This window comes from Tenrec ecaudatus, chromosome 1, assembly GCF_050624435.1.
Source record: "Tenrec ecaudatus isolate mTenEca1 chromosome 1, mTenEca1.hap1, whole genome shotgun sequence".
NCBI lineage: Eukaryota > Metazoa > Chordata > Mammalia > Afrosoricida > Tenrecidae > Tenrec > Tenrec ecaudatus.
The window spans coordinates 321,858,360-321,881,341 of NC_134530.1; the positions used below are offsets into that span (position 1 = coordinate 321,858,360).

The window sequence follows — 22,982 nt, forward strand, 5'->3', positions numbered from 1 at the left end:
CCACCAGCTGCTTTGCAGGAAGAAGATCAGACTGCTTCCTTAGAGATTTATAACCTCAGGTTGCTATGAGTCACAAGTGACTCTTGGCAGTGTGGTGTTTGGGGTTTTGTTTTCTTTGTTTTGGCCAGTATATTTTCTGTAAAGCTCTTTAAGCAGTTAACTCATTTGAGCAGGTGTGGATATGTGCATCCATTCATAAACAAGGTGCCCTCCGCTTCTTTCGGTGAGAGCCAGGCTGGAGGGTTGAATGTAATGGAAAGGGCTGGAGCATTCATGTTGAGAGCTTGGGTCGGTTGACCACGTTTGTCACGTTTCTGCAGAATGCCCTTAGCTGGTGAATGTGAAAGATGTGCAGGCTTGACACCGCCTCCTCACCTTTGCTTCCTCTCTCACCCTTCCTTCTGTCTGTCTGCTCTTCCCCAGGTTCAGGCAAGTCTTTCTCCATGATGGGCAATGCTGAGCAGCTGGGCCTCATTCCCAGGCTCTGCTGTGCCCTGTTTCAGAGGATCTCTCTGGAGCAAAATGAAGCTCAGACTTTCAAAGTGGAGGTATCCTACATGGAAATCTACAACGAGAAAGTCCGGGACCTTTTAGACCCCAAAGGGTGAGTAACTGGTTGAAATTTAGCCATTAAACAGAGGTGACTATTTTAAATGATCCTATGCTTAAATGGCAAGTTAGGAATGTATCTGAGGACTTGGTCACTACTCTGAGTTCAGTTCATTGACGGGGGAGTCAGCAGCCTGCAGACCTCCCAGTCTGCCCACTGCATGCGCAGAGTGGCCCATGTGCACGTGTGTCACGTTGCTAGGGGCGGACCATCTGATAGAGGAGTTTCTACTGTTGGTCTCTCATTTATATTGCAAAGAGCACCTCTAAATTCCAGGCCAAGCGACTGGAGAACTGAAACAAGCCAGCCCAGTGGGCTCACACAGGGAGCGTCGGACAGATGCACGGGGCTGGGTGATAAAATCTAGTCGTAGAGAAAGGATAGCAGTGGCCAACATGCAAAGATTTAAAAAACGAATGGAAGGTGCCATCGTGACAATTCTGGCTCCTAGTGAGAACTGTGTGTCTCAGAGTAAATCTGCACCATCGGATTTTCAGTGGCTTATTTATTTTCATAAAGATCACCAGGCTTTTCTTCGGAGGTACCTCAGGGTGGACTTGACCATCAGCCTGTGGTTAACCAAAGGCATTAACTATTTCGCTGTTTGTGTTGTTGTTGTTGTCAGGGGCCATGGAGTCAGCTCCACCCCAGAGTGACCCTATCTATGTACAACTGACCAAAACAGCAGGCCTGGTCCACCCTCGCAATTGTTCTTATGTGTGAACCCATTCTTGCAGCCACTGTGTCCCTCCACTTCTTGAGAGCCTTCCTCTTCTTCACTGCACCTCTGCATTCCCAGACTGCGGAAGGCTTTCACAAACACTGCCCTATGGAAACGGCTCCCCCGCAGGTCGCCAAATGATGTCCTTCCAGGCAGATCTGTAGTCTCATGGTCTCTCATGATAACATGTCCAAAGTACAGGAACGACCCAAGTCTCAGCATCCCTGCCTCTTCTTCCAAGACAAACTTGTTTGTTCTTTTGGCAGTCCATAGTACTTTCCAGATTCTTCCCCAGCACCATAACCCAAGTGCATTGGTTCTTCTTCAGTCTTCCTTATTCAGGGTCCAGGTTGCACATGCATATGAATGAGGCCATAGAAGATGCCATGGCTTGGGCCAGGCACACCTGATTCCTCAAAGTAACCTCCTTGCTTATGCATATGCATAATATTGATGGATCTTAAAATCATTATGCTAAGTGAAACTGGCATTCACAAAGGGAAAGGTATCATTTGATCCCACTTACAAGAAAAAAAACAAGTGTGTGGAGAACAAAGTTTATCAATAATTACCAGGCCTGAGAGGGAGGGGAGTCATTGCTTGGGTCCCTGAGTTTATATCAATGGTGGTGATAGCCACACATGACGAACATAGTGTCTGAATTGTAGGTATAAACACTGTTGAATTGTTTTAAAAAACTAAACAAAAATCGCTTCCCGGCCTTTTGGCTAAGATCAAGGGTCGTATCTGTTCTTATCAGTTTAATATCTGTTACGTCCTCTATCTGAGGACAATATATTAAATGGATTTTTGGAGCAGGGAGTTGGAATAGAAGCTTGCTCCATCCACTCCACGCATCGACCTAGTATTGCAGTACTTCCAGTAATGGTGCACCCTCTTGGGGGACTTAAATATTTTTAAAAAAATTTTAAAAACATCCTTAAGATTAATTTCAACCTGGCCATACTCTTTGCGTCATTTCTTAACATTAAAAAAATTCTCCCTATGTGCAATATTTTGTATTTTCAAAGTGCATCCTCTAGAGAAGTTAGCATTAGCAAGTGTTCAGTTTAGGGCTAGGGAAACCATTTTTAAAATAGTAACCTCCTTTAAATAGAAATCGGAACATAAGCCATTCCTCTTAGGGAATGCTGTTTAATCCAAATAAAGTCGTTTTTAGAATGTTTCTGTTCATTTAAAAAAATCGTTTGAAAATGCTATCTTCATTTCTGCATACTTACAAAGAAAGGAAAGCTTCCAAATTTGGTCTGATTCCTTCATTCCTTTTTCTTCCCAACCAAGGAGTAGGCAGTCTCTTAAAGTTCGAGAACATAAAGTTTTGGGACCATATGTGGATGGTTTGTCTCAACTGGCTGTTACTAGCTTTGAGGTAAGTATCATTTTTTTAAAAAGGTGGCTTTGTATTATTTTATTTCCCCCATTAAAAATACAGACAGAAAATCAAAGAATGTAACTGATCCTGAGTGTATACTAGTGTTGATGTTTTATAGCTTTTTGATACCATTCACAGCCTCAGAAACCCAGTATGAGCCCCAGGGGCACAAGGAATGGAATCTCAACATTATATGCCTTCCACCACCACACTCCTTTCAAGCTCCCAAGGGCAGTGTCCAAATCGTGGGTGTACCCACCCCCCAACTCAAAGATAAATAGACAGTGATAAATGGATGGCCAGAAACGCCTTCTTGTCCAGCAGCCTCAATCAGGCACCTCTTCCTATGTGTGGTGCCTCCGAGGCCACCTGAACCTTGTCTGCCCACCCTCTGGACTTGTACCTGGGGGCAAGTTCCCCCTGGGTCCTCTCCTGCCTGGTTACTGTCCCCCTGTGTGTCTGTTATGTTGGACGGAGGGTTGTTTGAGTCCTACTGGGTCAATAGCAACTGCTCGATGGTGCCCCCTTCAGGTGGCCCCCAGAGCCCATGCCATGCCTGCCTGCCCTAGATGGGCCTCGGCCAGATACAGACTAATCTGAAAGGGATTTTCATCACCCTCCTCAGGCACCTCTGTGGTTAAAGTCTTCACAGGGTAACCAAAATGCCCTGCATTTCCAGGCTGTGGAATGTTTTCGCTCCACTGCTCTGTGGAACCGGTTCCCCAAAAGGTCGCCAATGATGTCCTTCCAGGCAGATCTGGTAGTCTAAACAACGCTTCACAAGCCCCTTCTCGACAGCCCCTCCAGCCTCAGCTTACAGTACTTCTCCTCTTCTGGGTCATCTGCTTTTCTGAATCTGCCTTCTCTCTGCCAACTGCCCCCTTGCCCTTTACTTACCCCTTATCTCATATGCCTCTGTAAGGCCTGCCTCTGTGGTGCTTCCCTCCATTTCTATCCTCCCTGCTCTGGAAATCTCACAACATCTCAGTTGTTGAAGAGTGCAGGCGAGGGAACAAACGGCCATCTTTATTTGTATGGTTTATATTATATTGGCTGTTTGAGCAGCATCTCAGTGAGCTCAGTGTAAAGTCACTCTGTCTGGTAACCATGTCCTACTGTCTTGGCAACAATGTTCTTAGTATTGCTCAGGTGAGAAGAATGGGGCGATTGTCTCTAGACACGTATACAGATTCTGAAATGAATGGAATCCTACCTGACATAAAACGCTGAGCCACACAGCATGTCTGTGATAGTACAAGTAGACTGAAGAAACAAAGTCACAGACACTCACATGAGTATAAAAAAGAGCTTTATATACAAGAGCAGTTGCATATTGGGAAACATCCCAACCCAGTCCAGATCAAGTCCATAAGTCCAACACCAGCCATATGTCCAACACCAATCCACAAAGTCCTCTTCTGACTCACAAAAACACATCCAGTGACACCAAATGCAGGAAGATCACAAGCCAGTGGGTGGGCAGTATTGTGGATCCAGGGGTGGTAGAAGCCTCTCAGTGCTGGCAGGGGTTTCCACGGAACCCCCCAGCTCTGAGACCCTGACTGCCATCAGCCTGTCTCCATGTCGCCTGTCAACTGCAATGTCCCCCAGGGAGTGAGCCTGTGGCCCGCCCCCAATGAGCTATTTATCTCCCTAGCACCTCCAAATGAGGTCATCAAGCTGCAGCCTGATTGACAGGCTAAACTCCACCCCTTCACTCTTAATCCTCTCAAATTGACAGCAGATTATATATAACCACAGTGTCTGTCGATGTAGCAGCTACTTTTTCAAGAAGCTCAGAGCGGTTGGGCTCTTGGGTCTCTCTCATTGGGCTACATCTATGTAAGAGCCAGAGAGCTTGGATGTGGCACCCCGGCTCTGCCTCTTAGTACCTGTGAGGGGAGTTCGCTAACCTCCCTGCACTGCAGCGTCTCTGGCGTGGCATCAGAAAAATGCCTCTTCCATAACCTTCACTCATCAAATACTTCTTAAGCTCTAAGACCCAGGTGTCTTCCCGGAACACACATGCAAAGATGAAAAAGGAGCCGCTGCCTTTGAAGGCCATGGTGTTGGGGGAGAGGGCGGGGTATTAATACTGGGGGTTGCATGGTAAGATGACCGGCACAGGAGAATTAGGATGTGTCTTCAATGCTTAGTAATGATTAGCTCCTCCCAAGGAACCTACAAAAGAGGAAATAGGGACTTAGGGAGAAGGGGCGTGCCTGTTGAGCATTCGGCTGCCAACCAAATCGCTGGCAGCTTAAGCCCAGCAGTCAGTCCTGGAGCGCAAACCGCACCAGGCAGTTCTACTCTGTCTTATCTGACAACTGTGAGTTGGTGATGACTCGGTGGCAAGTGAGAAGGCCAAGAAAAGAGAAAGAAAACAATGGGCCAGGGGGCTTGGGTGGGGGTGGAGAAAAGAAACCTTTTTCCTAATCTAGAAAGCCCCGAGAGAGGAAACATGCCAACCCGTGGCCAGTGGAGAAAAAGCAGCGGGGTTTCTATGGCAGGATCCTGACTGGCCGTGAAAACTGCCATCGAGGCCATGCCCACTCCCAGAGGCCCCCTGTGGGCTTCTGAGACTAACTGTTGACGGGAAAGCGGAGTCTTCCTCCTGCGGAGCTGCTGGTGGTTTCAAACTGCCGACCATGTGGATTGCAGCCAGACACGTAACCATGGCACCCCCAGGGCTCCTCTCAGGCCCTCGAGAGGGATCATAATGAACAGATACGCAGGGATCATAATGAACAGATATGCCCAGTAGGCCGGATGGTGTTCTTGTTTTTCGCCTGACAGTGTTTTCCTTCTGTTGCCTCCAGGATATTGAGTCATTGATGTCTGAGGGGAATAAGTCTCGCACAGTTGCTGCGACCAACATGAATGAGGAGAGTAGCCGGTCCCACGCTGTGTTCAACATCATCATCACCCAGACGCTTTTTGACCTGCAGTCTGGGGTGAGCGGCTGGGGAGCCGTTGGGTCGCAGTGGAAGGACACTCGACATGTCGTGGAGGGGAGCCAGGACATTTGAGTGAGGATCAGACAGCAGCTCTTCTACCTATGAGTTGAACTCTTTAAACCATTTCATTTGCTTGACCTCGCTTTGTATGGAACATATTAGAAAATTGGATTGTCCTGTGACTTCCCTCAAGAGCAGGATGCTGTCAACATAGCGTGTGTGTCCCCTCTTTACTGAATGCCCCTTAAAACAACCGAGTCTTTCTTAGGGTGCTTGAGGGATATTGTAGCAGACACCATGACTTTCAGGCTCCAGAGCACTTCTCCCAAAGGAGAGTCGTTTGACTTGCATGTGAAGGAAGCCTCGTGTCCCAGCAGCTCCTTAGAGACACAAACCCCCAGCTTCTTGCCAGTCCATCCCCTGGGAAGCCGAGTGCACTTGCTCCCAGCTGCAGAGCAGAATGCTAGCTGTCCACTCGAATGTCAGCCTTGTCTGCACAGCGGGGTGTTGGTGGGAACGAGCTCCCTGGCACGGGAACGTCTTCTTGAGAGGTTTGCCTTGCTGGAGCAGGGTGGATGCTGATGTGTGCCGTTCCCCTCTTGTTTCCTGCGACCAGAACTCTGGAGAGAAAGTCAGTAAAGTCAGCTTGGTGGACCTGGCAGGCAGCGAAAGAGCGTCCAAAACGGGAGCTGCGGGTGAGCGCCTGAAAGAGGGCAGCAACATTAACAAGTAAGACGGCCCTACCAGGGGTGGCCGCGGAGTCCTGGTCCGAAGCTGGAGGGCGGGGGTGGCGGGGGTGTTGTGAGGGGTGTAATCGGCAGGTTGTTGAAAGCCTGGGTGTCGCTCAGATGTGATGTATTTTTGAAGATGCAAATCACAGTTTTATCCATCAAATCCTATCCGAATTGGACAAGGGGAGCTTATTCTTTTTTTACAAAACCATTTTATTGGGGGCTCTTACAATCCATACATGCTACTGAGCTAGATGGCCGCTTGCTTACCTTCAAGCCTTTTAGAAGGGGGAGCTTATTCTGAACCGAGACTCTGCTTGGAATCCCTTTGTAGGGTTAATATGGTTTAATGTCAGCCAATGCATAGTTATTGAAATACTACCCTACTGGGTTTGTGCTATGTGACTTGTGCTCTCACTGGGTTTGCGGAGATTCGGTAGTAATGTCCTGGAGCGTCTAAAACAAATGGGTATGAAGACAGTGAGTCAGGAGTCTTTGTCTCATCATTTGGGAGTCTGGAAAGCCAAATCAGTGTGTCAGCTGAGCCGAATCCTCTCTCAGGTCTCTGAGAAAACATCCTTTCCTGTATCGTCTAGCTCCTGGCAGCCTAGGCATTTCTTAGATTCAGAGTGCACCTTTAAATGGCCAGAATCCCTCTGTGGTTTCCTGGATCCCTCTGTGGTTTCCTGGCTCTGTGTATCTGCTCCTCTTTCATCTAGGATTAGGACCAGCCTTACTCCCATGTGACCTCAAGTTAACCGATAGCCTTTTCCAAGACCCTGCTTCCAAAAAAGATCATATTCACAGGCACCAAATGTCAGAATGTCGACATTTCCTTTCAAGGGAACAGAACCCAGTCCCATCCACTGGCTCACAGAGAGCAGGGCAGTGAAGGATGTATAGGAGTTTGCCACGTGAAAAAGGAGACAGAGCTATTGCACTCAGAGGGGGAAGCCGAGCCCTAGACAGTCACAGGTTTCCTTTTCAGTGATGCAGTAGTGAGTACCCAATAAAGGAAGGGGCCCCAGTGGCTCAAGAGTCAAGTGCTCCACTCTGAGCTTCAAGGATGGCAGTTCAAGCCTACTCAGCTACTCTGCAGGAGAAAGATAAAATGATCGGCTTCCATAACGACTACAGCTTAGAAAGCCCCATGAGTCCATTGCCCTCTGTCACACAGGGTCCTAATAACCCAGGGCAGGTGGGGAATGTGCTCAAGGGTGGAGAGAGATGAGGCTGGAAAGATACACCGGGACCAGGCCACGATGGGCTGGGGGATGGTTTGTGCTCCTGATAAGCAAAGGACCTCTCTCTGCTTTCTACAGAGGTGGATTTGGTTATGGTCTGCCCTCACACCAGACCGCCTTGGCTCCACCCAGCGCCACCACCTACTCCTTTTGTGTGTCATGGGAAGTGACCTAGCCACTCACTGCCTCACTTTTCTCATCTGTGAAATGCCCACAGTAATAGGGCCTACTCCATAAAACCGCCGAGGGTGAAATACCACCATCTGTGTACCTAGAACAATGCCCGATGCACAGGATGCACTGTGTCAATATATATTTATAACCACCACCATCATCATCATTCTGAGCTCAGCAGAGAGCAGTTTGGTCTGTGCCTGCCATCTTCTCGGTGGGACTGGCATCCTTTGAGATTGGGTTAGGACAGAATGTGGCGGGAAGAAATACATACGCAGGAACATATCTGTGCAGCCTGCATTTCAAAATGATGCCAGCGTATTATGGTTTCAGCAGACAGCTGACTAAAAATCAGAAATAAAGTAGAGCCCCCCCCCACCCCACGTGAGATGGTCAGAGCCATACTCGCAGTGAGTGACTGCTGATCAGAGAGAGGGGGGTTAATCTGCCAGTCTTCCTGGCTCCTGTGCAGATCACAAAGGGTTTTGCTGAACTTCATGACAAGGTATCACCAGAGTCAGACTGGCACTGCCGCTCTGCATCCCCAATGAGCTCCAAACATGTTGGAAAGCCAAAGCTGGGTTTGAGGGAGCCGGTACCGAAGACGGGTACTGACTGGTACTGGGCTTGGCTGGCCTGCTGCTGCTGGCAGGCTTTTGAGGAATCATTGGGAATTCTGTCCTGTAGACACTTGGAGGTTCAAAAAGTACGTGGAAAAACGCCACGATCTTTCCTTTGCATTTTCCCACAAACTTCCCCCTCATGTGAGTGGCCTTGATAGGTACAGATGAGGAACACTGATTGAGCTCTTACCTCTGTGCCAGGCCTGGTTCTAAGTGATCTGTATGTAACGATCCACCTGACCCTCGTGTCAGCATCGTGAGGTAAGTCTGTGATCCTCGTTTTCCAAATGAGGACACCAAACCAGAGAGCGATCAGTTAACCCATCCAAGGTCACGCGGCTCCCATTGCTGCATCTTATATTTGATTCTAGGTCTTCTATCTCTAGAATGCAGGCACAGCCACTGGGCTCTCTGAAGGGTATCATGTGTATGTTAGTCCAGGTAGACAAGAGAAACAAATCCATAGAAACTCTTATGTGTATAAGAGTTTTATATAAAGGGTAATTGTACATTAAGAAAGCATCCCAGCCCCGTCCAGTCCAAGCCCGAAAGTCCAATATTAGCCAATATGTCCAATTCCAATCTATAAATTCCTCTTCAGACTCAAGAAACACATGCAATGATGCTGAATACAGGGCGGTCACAGGTCAGTGGGTAAAAAGTCTTTGGATCCAGTGGCGTTGTAAGCATCTCAGTGCTGGCAGGGCTTCTCCAGCTTAAGAGGTCTGGTTGCATCAGGGAAGGTCTATGTGGTTTCTCCAGCTCAGGGCACTAGGTAGTGCCGTGTGTCTTATCAGCCACAATGTCTCCCAGGGAGTGAGCAGAGAGAGAGAGGAGTGTCTCCCACTTCCACGGAGGAAAATACCGGAATTCCCAGAATTCTTAGGGGAAGCCATGCCCACACAGAAATCTCACTATGACCCAATTAACAGAGTAGACTCTACCCCTTCACTCTTAATCCTCTTAAGTCCTAAATTGACACCAGATTATATACCCTGTTTCCCCGAAAGTAAGACATCCTCTGAAAATAAGGCCTACTTACAGGTTTATCTCTCGCTGAAATATAAGGTACCCCCCCCAAAAAAAATAAGACTTCCCTGAAAATAAACCCCCCTGAAGCTACTATAACTGGATTGTGGTGGCGGGCACAGCCAGAGCAGACAGGTGGTGCAAGGTCTCTTTTAATAAAACAATAAATGTGTACCATATTCTTCTTCGTGGAAAAATAAGACATCCCCTGAAAATATGACCTAGCTCATCTTTGTCTTATTTTCGGGGAAACAGGGTAACTACCCCAATGAAGAGTCCTGGTCGTCATTTTGTTCTGGAGTAAATGCTAAGAGTGGCCCCTTGAATTCTCAGAGGTGTCCTCATTTGGACACTAAGTGTAGTACCCGTAATGGACTCCCTCAAGGCTGCGGTAGCTTGCCTCTATTCCATGAGAACTTGTGGAACCTATGGGAGCTCGCTCCACCTCACACTCTCTGTCCTTGCTTACATGCTAGCTCTTCCGCTAACAGGTATGTTCGTCCTCTGCTGCTCAGTGATGAAATAGGACCTTTGTTTGTCCAGCTCTTTGTGGGCTCCGGAGCATATTCAGGTATTTGTTTAAGGATGTGGATATTCAGAAGTCTTTAAAAAGGTCTCAGGTGAAACTCTTATCTTGTAATTCCACAAACTACTTAAAGTCCTCTTGTGTGGTACATAAGAAGCATAAAAACCCAGCAAGTCTTTGCCGCCTTTCTGGCCCTGCATGACATGCAAAAGTAATTTAGACACTGTGGCAGAAATACACATACACGCGCGCGGGCGCGCATGTGCACGCGCGCCACATTCCCCAGAGATGACCACATGCTAAGTCCCAGAACCTCTGACTGTGTGCCTTACATGCTCTCATGGCAGAGGGCTTTTGCAGATGCGATTCAGGTCATGTCCTTGAGATGGAGTGGCTATCCAGGCAGGCCCAGTGTCAGCACAAGGATATATGTGGGAGAGTGCCGGGAGAGCCAGCAGCACAGTGAGGCAGTGTGAGAGAGTCCTAACTCGCCACTGCTGACTTGAAAGATGAAGGAAGGGGTCATGAGCCAAGGAATGCAGGTGGCTAAATAAAAAGCTGTGTGGTGGGGGCTCGAGCTGGGAAGGGTGTGGTAGGGTAGGTAGTGGTGGAAGGAGACACCCTATCTTCAGCTCACTGAAACCTATTCTGGACTGCTGACCACCAGAGCCACAAGATCACAAATGGACAGTGTTTAATTTGTTGAAGCCTGATTCCTGGCCTTGAGGCTCACCAGGTCTAGGGCAGCAGCTAGTCCACAGCATTTTGTAAAGGGACAGGAAAGAGGGTTTGTTTGAGTGGAGAGTGTAGGGGGTGCTACACATCCTTGTGTTTAAAAGCATGAACGTTTTTTCTCTCTCTCATAAAACACCTGCCATCCCAAGGATGTTTCCACACTGGCCCTGTGTTTTTCTCCGAGTCACTGTGAGAGGGTGGAGCTGCCCCTCAGCCCAGTGCCCTAACTCGTGTTGTTGCTAATAGTCTGCTAGAGTCACGGTGACTGTGTGCAGCAGAACAGGGGGCCCCCCAGCCCTGCATCACCTTCGCGATCACGTCGTCCAGCGCTGGAGGCTTTGCGTGTCCTCCAGCCTCGGGGATTCGTTTTCCCGCACTATGTCAGGCAGTGCTCTGTTGTGACCCACAGGGTTTTCATTGGCGGGTTTTTAAAATACATCACCAGGCCTTTCTTCCTAGTCTGGAAGCCCCCTGGCAACCCGTTGATCCTGGGCGACCCCTGCTGGTATTTGCTAATACCCGTGGCGTTAGCTCCCAGCCTCGGGGCATCATGCAAGCAGCCTCCCCGCCTCGGGGCATCATGCAAGCCCCCACAGCACAACACGCTGGCAGGCGGGTGATGGGAACTCTAGCTACGTGGGCATTCAAAAAAGTACAATAAATGGAAATCCTGTGACATAGGGACACCTGATTCCTTTACCCCGACAATCAGTGCTTGCAGGCCAAGTTGGTGCTGACATGAACTCCATCTCTGACATGTTGTGCCACTTTCTCTCAACTGTATTTCTCGGGGTCTTCTGACGGAGCATTAGGAATCCCGCTTCCACACCTGTCAGGGGCCTCACCGACATTACTGTCTGCTAAATGTCCTGTGGATTTAGAAACGGCATCTCCCCGTAAGCTCCTTAGAGCTTTAAAGCTCACATTATGCCTTGCGTTTGAAGGCCTGCGGTGCTGGGTGGGCGCCCCACTGCTGCTCTGTGCTGGGAGCAGGGCAGTGGGGCTCCTCAGCCTTCCCACAGGGAGCGCGGTGGATCTGAAGCCAGGGCGCCGCTCCACCTGCCTATTGCTGGTGGCAGGAGGGGTCAGCCGGCTTACTGTCTCAGGATGGAGTTCTCCTTCAAGTGGCCCTGGGAATGTCACCGAGCACGGTTCCTTTTCACTCCTCACAGCGGCCAGTCATTAAATGTAAGCAGTTCTCATCGAATGAAGATCTCTTTTCTCCAGCTTACTTCCATTTCCATCACTGTGGTGCTATAGAATAAAGGATATGCCAACGTTTCCCCCACGTGGGTTCTCTTGAACACTTGTAACCGTATCAGTATAGGTCACTTCCTGTCTTCCTTCATATCATTTATGTTATAATACTAGTCTGCTGACCGACCACAAGTTCACCAGTTCAAGCCGACCAGGCCCTCACGGGAGAAAAATCAAGGTGGTCTACTCCCATTAGGATTTATAGTCTTAGAAATCTTAAAAGCATACTGCTCTGCTCTAAAAGGCCAACCATAGTGGAGTTCTGTCTTGTTTTGGGTGTTTGTTTTTAAAGACCCTAGGCCATTACTTGAAGGGAGCTCTGGTGGCATAGTGGGCGATACACTTAGCTGCTAACCACAAGGTCAGTGGTTTGATCCCACCAGCCACTCCCTGGGACAAAGATGAGGCTGTCTACTTTTGTAAAGAGTTAACGCCTTGGAAGCCCCCGGGAACAGCTCGACTCTGTCCTGTAGAGGATTGAGTGGGTGACAGTGAGTGGGTCTCTTTGCTTCAGGGTTGGCATCTAGGGTGGCTTAAGGGTTGGTCCCCTCATCCCTGAGTGATCTGATTTCCCCACTCCTCATCAAGTCCTCCTGAATCTGCACCCCATGGTTTTTCTGTTTGGTTTTTTGCTCAAAGGTATTTGTGATAGCTTTGAACAAAGTTCTTGTGTTGAGTGTGTGCACACTCTTAGAGGAAAGAACCTGGCTTTACTTGGGATAGGACTCTCTGCCTTGGGAAGCTGGAGTGCACTGTGCACATGGACCCGGGCTGAGCCATCAGCGACACTCTTCCGCTGTGGCCCACAGTGCAGGCACTCTCCTGGGGCTGCTGCCTCATGTTCCACTGGTGTTCTCCCACTCCTCTCCCGCCACAAATGGGCTTTCTTCTTCCATTGAGTAGGAGTTTCCCTTGTTAATCCTAAGGTGATCGCTCCAGGTTGTCTGCTAGTTTGTGGGCTTGCTCACCAGTCTAAATAAGTAGTACATTTAATTTTAAATATATTTACAAGAGATTTCCTCTGTGTACTATCATGCCACCATCATTGTGGCCCTCTGTTGCGGCCGCTGTTTTCTGGCTGCTAAACTTGGGATCCAAATGATTTCCTTGTGAAAGTGCACTGAGAAAAATAAATAAATAAATAAATAAATAAATAAATAAAATAAAAAATAAAAAAAAGAAAGTGCACTGAGTACTCTAACTGGGGCATACAAATGGCCCCTCTGCCACTCAGCACCACAGACCTATTGTTTTTACCATGTTCGTTTCTCCAGATGTGGAGGGCATCCATTAGCCACAGACAAAAATGCTCCTAGGTCCAGCCTGTAGTTGTGGGGCACTGACATTTTAGCCTGCATCAGAATCAACTGGGAGCCCTGTTCAAGCTCAGCTCTAGGGGCTCCATTTTATACTTCTCATTCAGGTTGCCTCAGGTGTGGGCACCCTGGTGGTTCAGTGGTAGAAGTCTCACCTATCATGGGGCAGTCTCAGGTTCGATTCCTGGTCAGTGCACCTTATGCACAGCCACCAAACTGTCCCTGTTGGCAGGCATGGTGCTATGATGCTGAACAGGCTTCAGCAGTGTGTGTAGATTAAGACAAACTAGGAAGAAAGACCTGGACACCTCCTTCCAAACATCAGCCATCGAAAACCCTGGAGTCATGGGGATGATTCCATAGCAAATAACAGCAATGTTTAGGGCAGGGGCCTATGAACTTGCATCTCAAACAGCACATTGAGGAGGGAGGTGGGGTTCTCAACAACTAAATGTGTTTGCTAAGACTGTAATGTAGAGAGGAGTGGCTGGAGGATCCCATTCATTGGTTCTGATTCGGTAGGTCTGTGGTCTGAGGCTGGGGGCCATGAGGGTCGGCATTTCCAGCCAGCTCTCAGGTGATGCTCCTTTGGGTAGCACAAGTTAAAAAGTAGCCACATGGTACTCTTGCTGGGTGGTTCTTTGCTTTTGTGCAGCTGTAATGTGTTCTACGTTGAAATGCTTGGGCCAACTCTAAGCAGATGAATAGGGTGCGCCCTGCCATCTGCAGAGAAAGGGCATCCTGGTTATTCTGGGAAACACAATCAGAAGCCAGAAGGCTCCAAGGTAGACTCCAGATGTCAATAGTTCAGACTGGTAACCATAACATTTGGAGTAAATTAAAATTCTCTAGTCTGATCATATAAATGTAATGTTCCCAGCTTTTATACAGAGTCCTGGATTTAGTGATTCCAAATTCATTCTTTGAAATTAATAACTACTCCCCACCCATATTATGAAAAGTAATTTAGGCTTTTAAGGGACCCGGGTAGCACTGTGGGTTAGGTGTCGGGCTGTTGACTCCACATCCACCTGTTGTTCCTTGGGAGAAAGAGGAGTAAAGATTCCTCATCTTGGAAACCCTGCCAGGGGGGTGACTCAGTGGCGGGCAGAGGGGGATATAGTGTTGGTGGGGGTGGGTTGCATCCATTGTAGAGATGTGTTCTGATCTTTCCTGCTTATTCCCTCACAGGATGATTGTTTTATGAAACCAAAATAAATGATAAAAACTAATCTCCCCCCCCCCCCCCATCTTTTGGCAGGTCTCTTACAACCTTGGGGCTGGTGATCTCATCACTGGCCGACCAAGCAGCTGGCAAGGGGAAAAACAAATTTGTGCCTTACCGGGATTCAGTGCTCACGTGGCTTCTCAAGGTACTCCATTGTTCTCGTGTGCTTCTCCAACCACAGTTGGGCGCCTTGGGAAGGGACGGCCGATGTGGAAGGCTGCCCAAGCCCACAGGGAGCTCTAGTGGCAACACTCCTAGCCCGACGGCTTGGAGCGTGGAGCGCAGACTCTGTTCTGGTACTTTTTCCCCACCCAACCGTGGTCCGGGAGAACCTCTCGTTACTGTGATTGTGATGAGGCCCCCTCTCCTCTCGTCATACAGTGGGTTGTGCAAGGCAGCCCGGTTCCCTGTGCTGTGTGTAGAAGGGGCGGGGCCTCCGTCCCCTAGTGGAATCCTTGCCATTCTCTGCAGGACAACTTGGGAGGCAACAGCCAGACCTCCATGATCGCCACCATCAGCCCCGCAGCAGACAACTATGAAGAGACCCTCTCCACGTTGAGATATGCAGACCGAGCCAAACGGATTGTGAACCATGCTGTGGTCAACGAGGACCCCAACGCCAGGGTCATCCGGGAGCTGCGGGAGGAAGTGGAGAAGCTGAGAGAGCAGCTCTCGCAGGCTGAGGTAACAGCCGCCGGCGCTCCCTGCGTGGGACACACCCTCCCCTGGGGGATGCCGCCGGGGAGCGCGTGCCTGCTGCTGGGTCATTTCAGAGTTTATTGGCATCTGCCATGGCCTAGGCCTGGTGGAGACCAGCAGGACTGATTGTGGACTTTGTCCCGGGAGTTTCCAGGTGAAGAAACAAATAAGGGAGCGTTCTTGCCTAACCGTTTACGTCCCAATCAGTGAGCCCTCGAGCTCACGATTCTTCTGATGTGAAATTCTTTCAAAAAACCAAACACAACACAAGCCTGTTGTCTTCCTAGTATAGTCACGTCACAGATCATGTTTGCACTGGGCCTGGTAGTTCTCAGCGATGCTAGTCATGTGCCTTCTACTGGGTACATCGTAGAGGCGGAGCGGTGGTTGATAATTCAGTACTAGGAACCATCCGGAAACTGCCATGTGTTTTCCACTTACATCAGCTCCTGGCACAAGATGAAGCTACCAGCTTCCCTTGCCTTTGCCTAAAACAGTCACAGTCATACACGATTCCAAAGAGCTGCTGCTTGAGGCTGCGTGAGAGAGACCCTGTCTCTTTAAAATAGGGGGAAGACTGAGGCGGAGGCCCTGGGGCTTGCTTCAGTCAGACCTCTGTGACCTCAGACATAGGCCTGTTAGTCCCCCCCCCCCTCCGTCCCTTCCTCTTCTTCAGGTGGGAGAGCGTGAAACTTCCCGGGGCTAGAGGACAGAGGGAGGGGGGATGGCAAATGTAGAGTACTGATATGCCAGGCACTGATTAAGTACTTGTTTTCAATCCATCAATTGAAAAGTAATCAACATGAAACCCGTGTTGCTGTACCAGGTGCCCTCGAGTTGGTTCCGACTCAGAACAACCTTGTGCACAATGGCACCAGACACTTCCCATGCAGGACCATCCTATGTGACTTCTGTGTTGGAGCCCAGCGCTGTCGCCACGGGGCCAGACCACCTTGTCGAGGGCCTGCCTCGTTTTCCATGCCCCTATGCCTTACCAAGCTTGATGCTCTTCCCCTGGGGCTGGTCTCTCCTGACAACATGTTATAGCAAGCCTTGCCACCCTTGCCTTGAAGGAGCCCTCTGGCCATGCCTCTTCCAAGACAAGAAAGAAGACGGATGAAGCCCAGGGTCAATGCTCTCTTCACCGATGACTGTGGCCTTGTGGGCCTGTTTGTTTGGACCCCCTTCTCTTCTGGACTGCCGGCTCCTCGACTGCAGGAGGCTATGTTTTCTTAGCTTTCCCCTTTTTAACCCCTGCAACAGTTGATACTTGACAGCACCTAGCACCGCACCTTGCAAGTGCCCAGGAACTGTTGCTCATAATTCATTTCATTGTTAAAGTCAGCGTTCTGTGCACCGACCGTAGTTTTGTCTGTTTTTTAAATGATGCTAACAAAGATGGCAAAACAACAGAAAAATAAAAGTGCAGATAAACTTTGGAAGAAGGCATGCTACTGGGAGGAAAGGCTATTGATTGGTTCTAGAACTGAGGTACAAGTGGATTATACAGTTACTTCCACTTATTCCTGACCCTGCCTCTCTACTGCAACACGTGATCTAGACCAGCTGGCCAGAGAAATACTGGGCGGAGAGAAACCACACAGCACACTCACATAGATGTTTCACCTCTATTCCCTGGACTCAGCACTGAAGGCCGCCCTCAGGCTCTGTTAGCACCTTGAGCCTCAGGACAGCTCGGACAGCCTCTGTCCTGATGGCCAGCACTTCACCTTCTTGCCCAAGCTCTGCCATTGTTCAGGTTGCCAGCCCTTGGCTCTGTTGAGGCCCATGTTGCTGTAGGCTGTCACAGCATATGGTTGCCAAGTTAAGTTCAGAAACCACTTTTTTTAAAGATGTCTATATTTAAATGTTGGTCCTTTGGATATTCTCACTGAACAAACACTAAGGGAAGTTATTGCTATTGTAACCAAATGTTCTGCTTCCAAGCAAAGAATATGTTATATGTCTTCCCATCGTAAAGAAAAGCAGCTATAAAAGACTATTCCATCTTTCAAATCGCTAAGAAAGAGCTTCACTTTTCTTAGTCTGTTCATGTAACTGGAAGGCATTTATTGGTGAAGCGCGTCGACCAATGTCTTATGAAAAGAGAACTCTGCGTAGACAGTGTAGTGGTTACATGTTGGCCTGCTAACTTCAAGGTCAGTAGATCAAAACCACCAGCTACCAGCCCTTCCATGGAGAAAAGTGAAGCCTTCGACTTCTGAAGAGAGTTTCAGTCTTGGAAACTCACAGGGGCAGTTCTACATTGTCCTAGGCCGCAATGAGTATGCATCGGTGTCATCAATTTTCATTGGGAGGAGCCTTGGGTTCTCTGTTTTTGTTTTCCCTACGTTTTTATTTGGAAGATGAACGTGAGCATCTTCTAGTTGTTGGACTGTGGAATTTAAGTATGAGGATAAAATCGCTCTCGGTGAGTCTCTTCAGTGCACGGGCATTCCTTTCTCTAAACAGCTGCAACACATTCTCATGCGGTTAACTTGATTTAATCAAGGTCTACAGTCCACCCCTGACTTAGTGATTTGCTCCCGACAAACTACAAATACTGGGTGAGGAAGGACAGTAAATGATTGTCTTGTACATGAGGCTTGGGGAAGAAAACGTAGACATCTCGTTGTCTTTGGCTTCATTTTAAAGGCTATGAAGGCCCCAGAACTAAAGGAAAAGCTTGAAGAATCTGAAAAGCTGATCAGAGAGCTAACAGTCACTTGGGAAGAGAAGCTGAGGAAAACAGAAGAGATTGCACAGGTAAGTCGATGGCTACGGCCTGAAGTGTTTTGACTGTTTCGTTGGCTCTCCCTTTTTTTACGTAGCTTCCTGTCATCCTCAAGAAATACGTAGAGGACCTCCTTGTGCTGAACTAGAGCCCGCAAAGATCACTGATTTCCTAACAAACCCACCCTCCGCCTTCTTTTAATTCTTCTTTCATTTCCAACGTGGTTTCTCTCTTTGCTAGGCGCTCTGGAGAATGTGGGATTTGAACGAGCATGAATTCCGGAAATACCTTTTAAATCCTCTGCTTGTTACATTTAACTAAAAATCTGTTCTCCGATTAGACAACAAGGTTACCTGGCTGGCAGAGAGTTTATAACTTACAGCTCCAGCACCGTTATGTCTCTCACATTCCTGTTCATTCCCTTGGACTTGTCAAAAAATGCCCTAGGAGCTTTCCTTGAGGGGAAATAGAAAGCAAGAACTGGTTTTGCGTGTGTGTGTGTGCAGTGCTACACATCATATGAACATTTTAACCTGGTTCCTCTTTGCTAGGTGTCCTCGAGTCTGTGCCAACCCCGAGCAACCCTGTGTGCAATAGAGCCAAACGTCGCCCTGTCCCGCATCATCCTTATCATTGCTGTTACGTTTGCTGCAGGTTGCAGGCACTATGTCAATCCATCATCTTGTCAAGGGTCTTCTCTTTCTTTGCTACTCATCCACTTTGCCAAGCAGGATGTCCTTTTCCTGGGACTGGCCATTGACTACTTGGGAGTGTTTAACAATCCCAATCAAGCAGCTGAAAGCAGTAGATGGGCCCTCCCACTCCTTTCTGCTTATCTCTGTCTTGTAGATAATCCTATACTTGTACACACTAACTTCCTATCCTGTTACCTTGTGTTATATATATTCTTCCCATACTGCTTATGCATATTACCATGGAAAACACCTTTTCTCATGCTGCTCTTCATGATGGTCACCTCCCACTAGAATGCTAATTTCCATAAAAGGAAGGGCCATTGCCTTGGTTCACTAATGTATTCCCAGTCGTAATTCGCTATGCACTCCCCTTGCTTTCCCACGTGGATGAGAGGTTCCTGCTACCTGAAGTTGTCCTGTACGCCCAGTCTTCAGTGTGCTTCTCTAGGCTCTACCCACTGAAGGGCCTGCCGGATCTTATTACTTCCCATTTGTCTGTGCTGAAATGTTTGTGATTTATAAACCCCCTCAAATATATCTGGAAGCCTCTCCTGGTACCTCTTTTAAAAATAAAAATGTGAATTTTATAGGACAAGAAATGCACTGTGTTTACATGAACGATATGGTAATGTTTAATATATTATTCTCCCATCCTCTGGGACTCCCAATCCATTTTGAGTCTCTGGATTTATATATTCTGACATTTCATGTAAATGGAATCATATACTGTTTGGCCGTTTGTGTCTGGCTTCTTTCACCTAGTAAGATATTCATCCGTGCAATAGCAGCTATCAGTATTTAATTTGCTTTGCGGCTGAATGGTATTCATTAGTAGTGTGTGCCACGGTGTGATGAGCATATGGGTGTTTCCACCTTTTTGCCTGTTCCTGCCACCTTTGCCGTTCATCCTCTGGCTTCCCTGGAAGCTCTGCAGGAATTTGCATCTCTCCGGGGGCACGTGCACTGATGGTTACGGGGACTGTGTCCCCCCTATTAGACCGTGGGCCACCTAGGGATCAAGACTGTCCGCTTCACCCTTGGAGTCCCTATGATTGGGGACCCAAGTCCGGTCACTGTCGCTTGTCAGTTCCCTTGGTTGCGTTGCAGAGCATGCCATCTTATTAGCATTGTCCCCAGGAAACCTGACTTCTCACTGCTCCTGGGTGCATCCTGTGGGCAGAGTAGCAACTGGAGGCCCCTGTGCTTGCTTGCATGTGTCTACAGGAGCGGCAACGGCAACTTGAAAGTATGGGGATCTCCCTGGAGACGTCCGGCATCAAGGTGGGAGACGACAAATGTTACTTAGTCAACCTCAATGCAGACCCCGCCCTCAATGAACTCCTGGTTTATTATTTGAAGGTAAGGGGGGCACGTGAGTCAGCCATGGAAACCCCGAGGCCATCGTGTGTGATTTTCCATTAAGTCTCAGGGCTGATCATTTTGGAGTTTTGCATTTTGCACCTGGCTTGGTACTTACTGGAAGTAAACGGATTGAGAGTGCTGCCGGGTCCCCACTGGCAAGGACAGACAGCTACCCTGTAGTGTCCTGTGGTTGTATGCTTCAGACCAATTTCCTGTGGGTGGATTCTGTGAAAAGGCTGTGAGGGGATCTGGCTGTTTTTCAGTGAAGTTTCTGAGTAATTCCAAGGAGATCGTAAGTGCAACATAAAACTCAAAAACCAGACTCACTGCCGTCGAGTCAGCCCTGAGTCATAGTGACCCTGGAGGACAGGGTGGAAGAGTAGAAAGTGGCGGGTGGTTTCACACTACTGACCTTGCAATTAGCAGCCAAGCTCAACCCACTGCGCCACCAGACTCCCCTGTAGAGTCCAGTTGAGTAATTAGCATTTACTGCAAATTTTACTAATTGAATGGTGGAACGTTTTCTGTGCGCACCCCCGCCCCCACCTCCCTTTGCCTGCTCTGGGAGGCAGAAAACAGCATATAAAACAGTCAGGATTCAGCCCAAAGGATGAGCCCAAATAAAATTCTTGTGGTGGATTAAACAGAGTGGGCTTTTCTAGGTCTAGCCCTTCCAGACCTGCATCCACAGGAATGATCCATGGGTCTTTCAAGTGTGGCCGTGACTTGTGGCCTGGTGGAGTGGGCCCTTCAGTGTGCCCGGAGGAATGCCGCTCACCCACCTCACACTCGACGGTTTATTGCAGCACTGCAGTGCTCTTAAAGAAGTTTTCTCTCGAAAAGCCAGGCTCTTAAAGAAGCTTTGTTTTGTGGACCATATCTGTCTAATTCCCTATACTAGACGCCGAAACGGAGGAAAATTTAAGCTCTAAAAATAAGCACAAGTGTACAATTTGCTGGTCTTCAGGACCATGGCAGCAGCATCTGTCATGTACCTCTTTCTCCTTTTGGACACACTGGTGTTTTCTATGCAGTGAGAGTGCTGCTGTTGTTAAGGCCCGTATGGCATCGCAGGTAAGTGGGTGGGTGGGTCAGTAGTTCAAAACTCCCAGCCGTTCTGTCTGAGAAAAGCGGGGCTTTCTGCTCTGTACAGATTTCGTCTCAGAAACCTCAAGGAAAGGCCCTACTCTGCCCTGTCAGAATCAACTCACAGCTCATGGGGCTGGTTTTGTTCTGGTTCATTGTGGTGATTCTTAGTTGCCCTGGACTGGGTTCCAACTCCCAGCGGCCCACGTGCAGCAGATTAAAAACTGCCTGGCCCTGCACCATCCTCACGGTCTTTGCTCCGTTTGAGCCCACCTCCCTGAGGTGCATCTTCTTTTTCACCCACTCTGTGCTTTACCAGCATGATGTTCTCTTCCAGAGACTGGTCCCTAAGCAAATAAAATCTTAGTATTTGCCTTGAAGTAGTTTTGATTTCTTAGACCCACGGAAGATTTCTTGGAGATCTTAAGGATCCACAGAGCACACTTTCAGAACTGCTGGTTTATTTTGTTCCTTGAGAAATGAGAAATATGTTTTGTACAAGCTCCGAAAACCCACTGCCATTGAGTCAATTCCGACTCAATAGCAAACTTATAGGACAGGGTTGAAGTGCCCCTGAGAGTGTCTGAGACTGTAACTGTTTAGGGGAATAGAAAGCCCCTCTGTCTCCCTAGGAGCATTTGGTGTTTTCAAACTGCCGACCTTGCAGTTAGCAGCCCAATGCATAACAACTACACCACCAGGACTCCTCTCTCTTTGAGATACGGCACCACGAATGACACTGTGTTAGTCTGGGTTAACTAGAGAAACACATCCAGAGACACTCGCGTGATATAAAGAGAGAGCTTCATATCCAAGAGTAATTGTATATTAACAAAACATCCCAGATCAAGCCCATAAATTCCTCTTCAGACCCATGCAACACATGCAATAATGCCAAATGCAGGAAGATCACAGGCCAGAGTCTTACAGATCCTGAGGCAGTGGAAGCATCTCAGCTCTGCTGTGGGTCTCCAGGTGGCTCCTCTAGTTCCAGGACTCTGGGTACCAGCAGCATGGATTTATGTGGCTTGTCAATAGAATGTGTAGCAGAGAGAGGATGTGTCCAGCCTACAGGGAGGAAGACAGCAGTTCCCAGAATCCTCAGGAGAAGGCCATGTCCACATAGAGGCCTCGTTGGCTATGACCTGATCGACAGGCTAGACTTCACCCCTTCACTCAAGTTGACAGGAGATTGTGTAACTGCCACAGATACTAAGCATTTTTAATCTATCTAATGTAAATACAGGCACCTACAATGTCTCCATTATGATAGGATATTAATATGGGTTGTAATAACTGACCTTCATGGATGGGGGAACCCAAGGACTTGGAGGTAGGTTACATCACAGTACTCCATGCCCTGCATCTCTAAACGGCAAGATCCTTTAATCTCTGTAAGTTCCCTGCTTGTGAATAAGTTGACCTGCCCAATGAGTACTCAGAATGCACCGAAGAATAAGGTGGGAAGGCAAAGCCTTACCCTCTCTCTGTCGGATAGGGTTTAAATAATTTGCGGAATTATTAGAAAAAATATCGGGATAAGAAATAGATTGACCCACAAAAATAACTTAGGGAGATATTAGGAAAATATATGGGGATGAGCAATGGATCGATCCGTCACAGTCTTCATCTGCCTGAGCTTTAAGGTACTTAACATCCTGCTGATTAGCATACATGCCTTTCCATGAAGCTGCTTTTAGTGGCTCTCGAACGTATAGAGTACATTTTTGTTTTCACAGCCCATTTCCTTGTTATTCCAGACTCCTTAGACTACTCCTGCATTGCCTTCATGTTACTGTCAAAGAAACTGAGGGTCAGAGCATGAATGAGTCCACCAACGCTCACATAGGTAGTAAGGGCTG

General features: G+C 48.3%; 1 protein-coding gene and 1 non-coding gene across 4 annotated transcripts in view; both read left to right on the forward strand.

The window, feature by feature from the left end:
- Positions 1–22,982, forward strand: part of KIF13A (kinesin family member 13A) — a 213,625-nt gene that overhangs the window by 127,791 nt on the left and 62,852 nt on the right. For all 3 annotated transcript variants that reach the window (XM_075533463.1, XM_075533469.1, XM_075533474.1), the window contains 8 exons: positions 424–604; positions 2,634–2,721; positions 5,544–5,678; positions 6,298–6,410; positions 14,578–14,689; positions 15,016–15,228; positions 17,899–18,009; positions 19,897–20,031. In XM_075533463.1, the coding sequence (XP_075389578.1) occupies positions 424–604; positions 2,634–2,721; positions 5,544–5,678; positions 6,298–6,410; positions 14,578–14,689; positions 15,016–15,228; positions 17,899–18,009; positions 19,897–20,031 (1,088 nt within the window). The remainder of the gene's footprint in view (positions 1–423; positions 605–2,633; positions 2,722–5,543; positions 5,679–6,297; positions 6,411–14,577; positions 14,690–15,015; positions 15,229–17,898; positions 18,010–19,896; positions 20,032–22,982) is intronic.
- On the forward strand, positions 2,040–2,230 carry LOC142438063 (U2 spliceosomal RNA). The gene has a single exon (XR_012782529.1). It is a non-coding gene; the product is annotated as a U2 spliceosomal RNA (small nuclear RNA).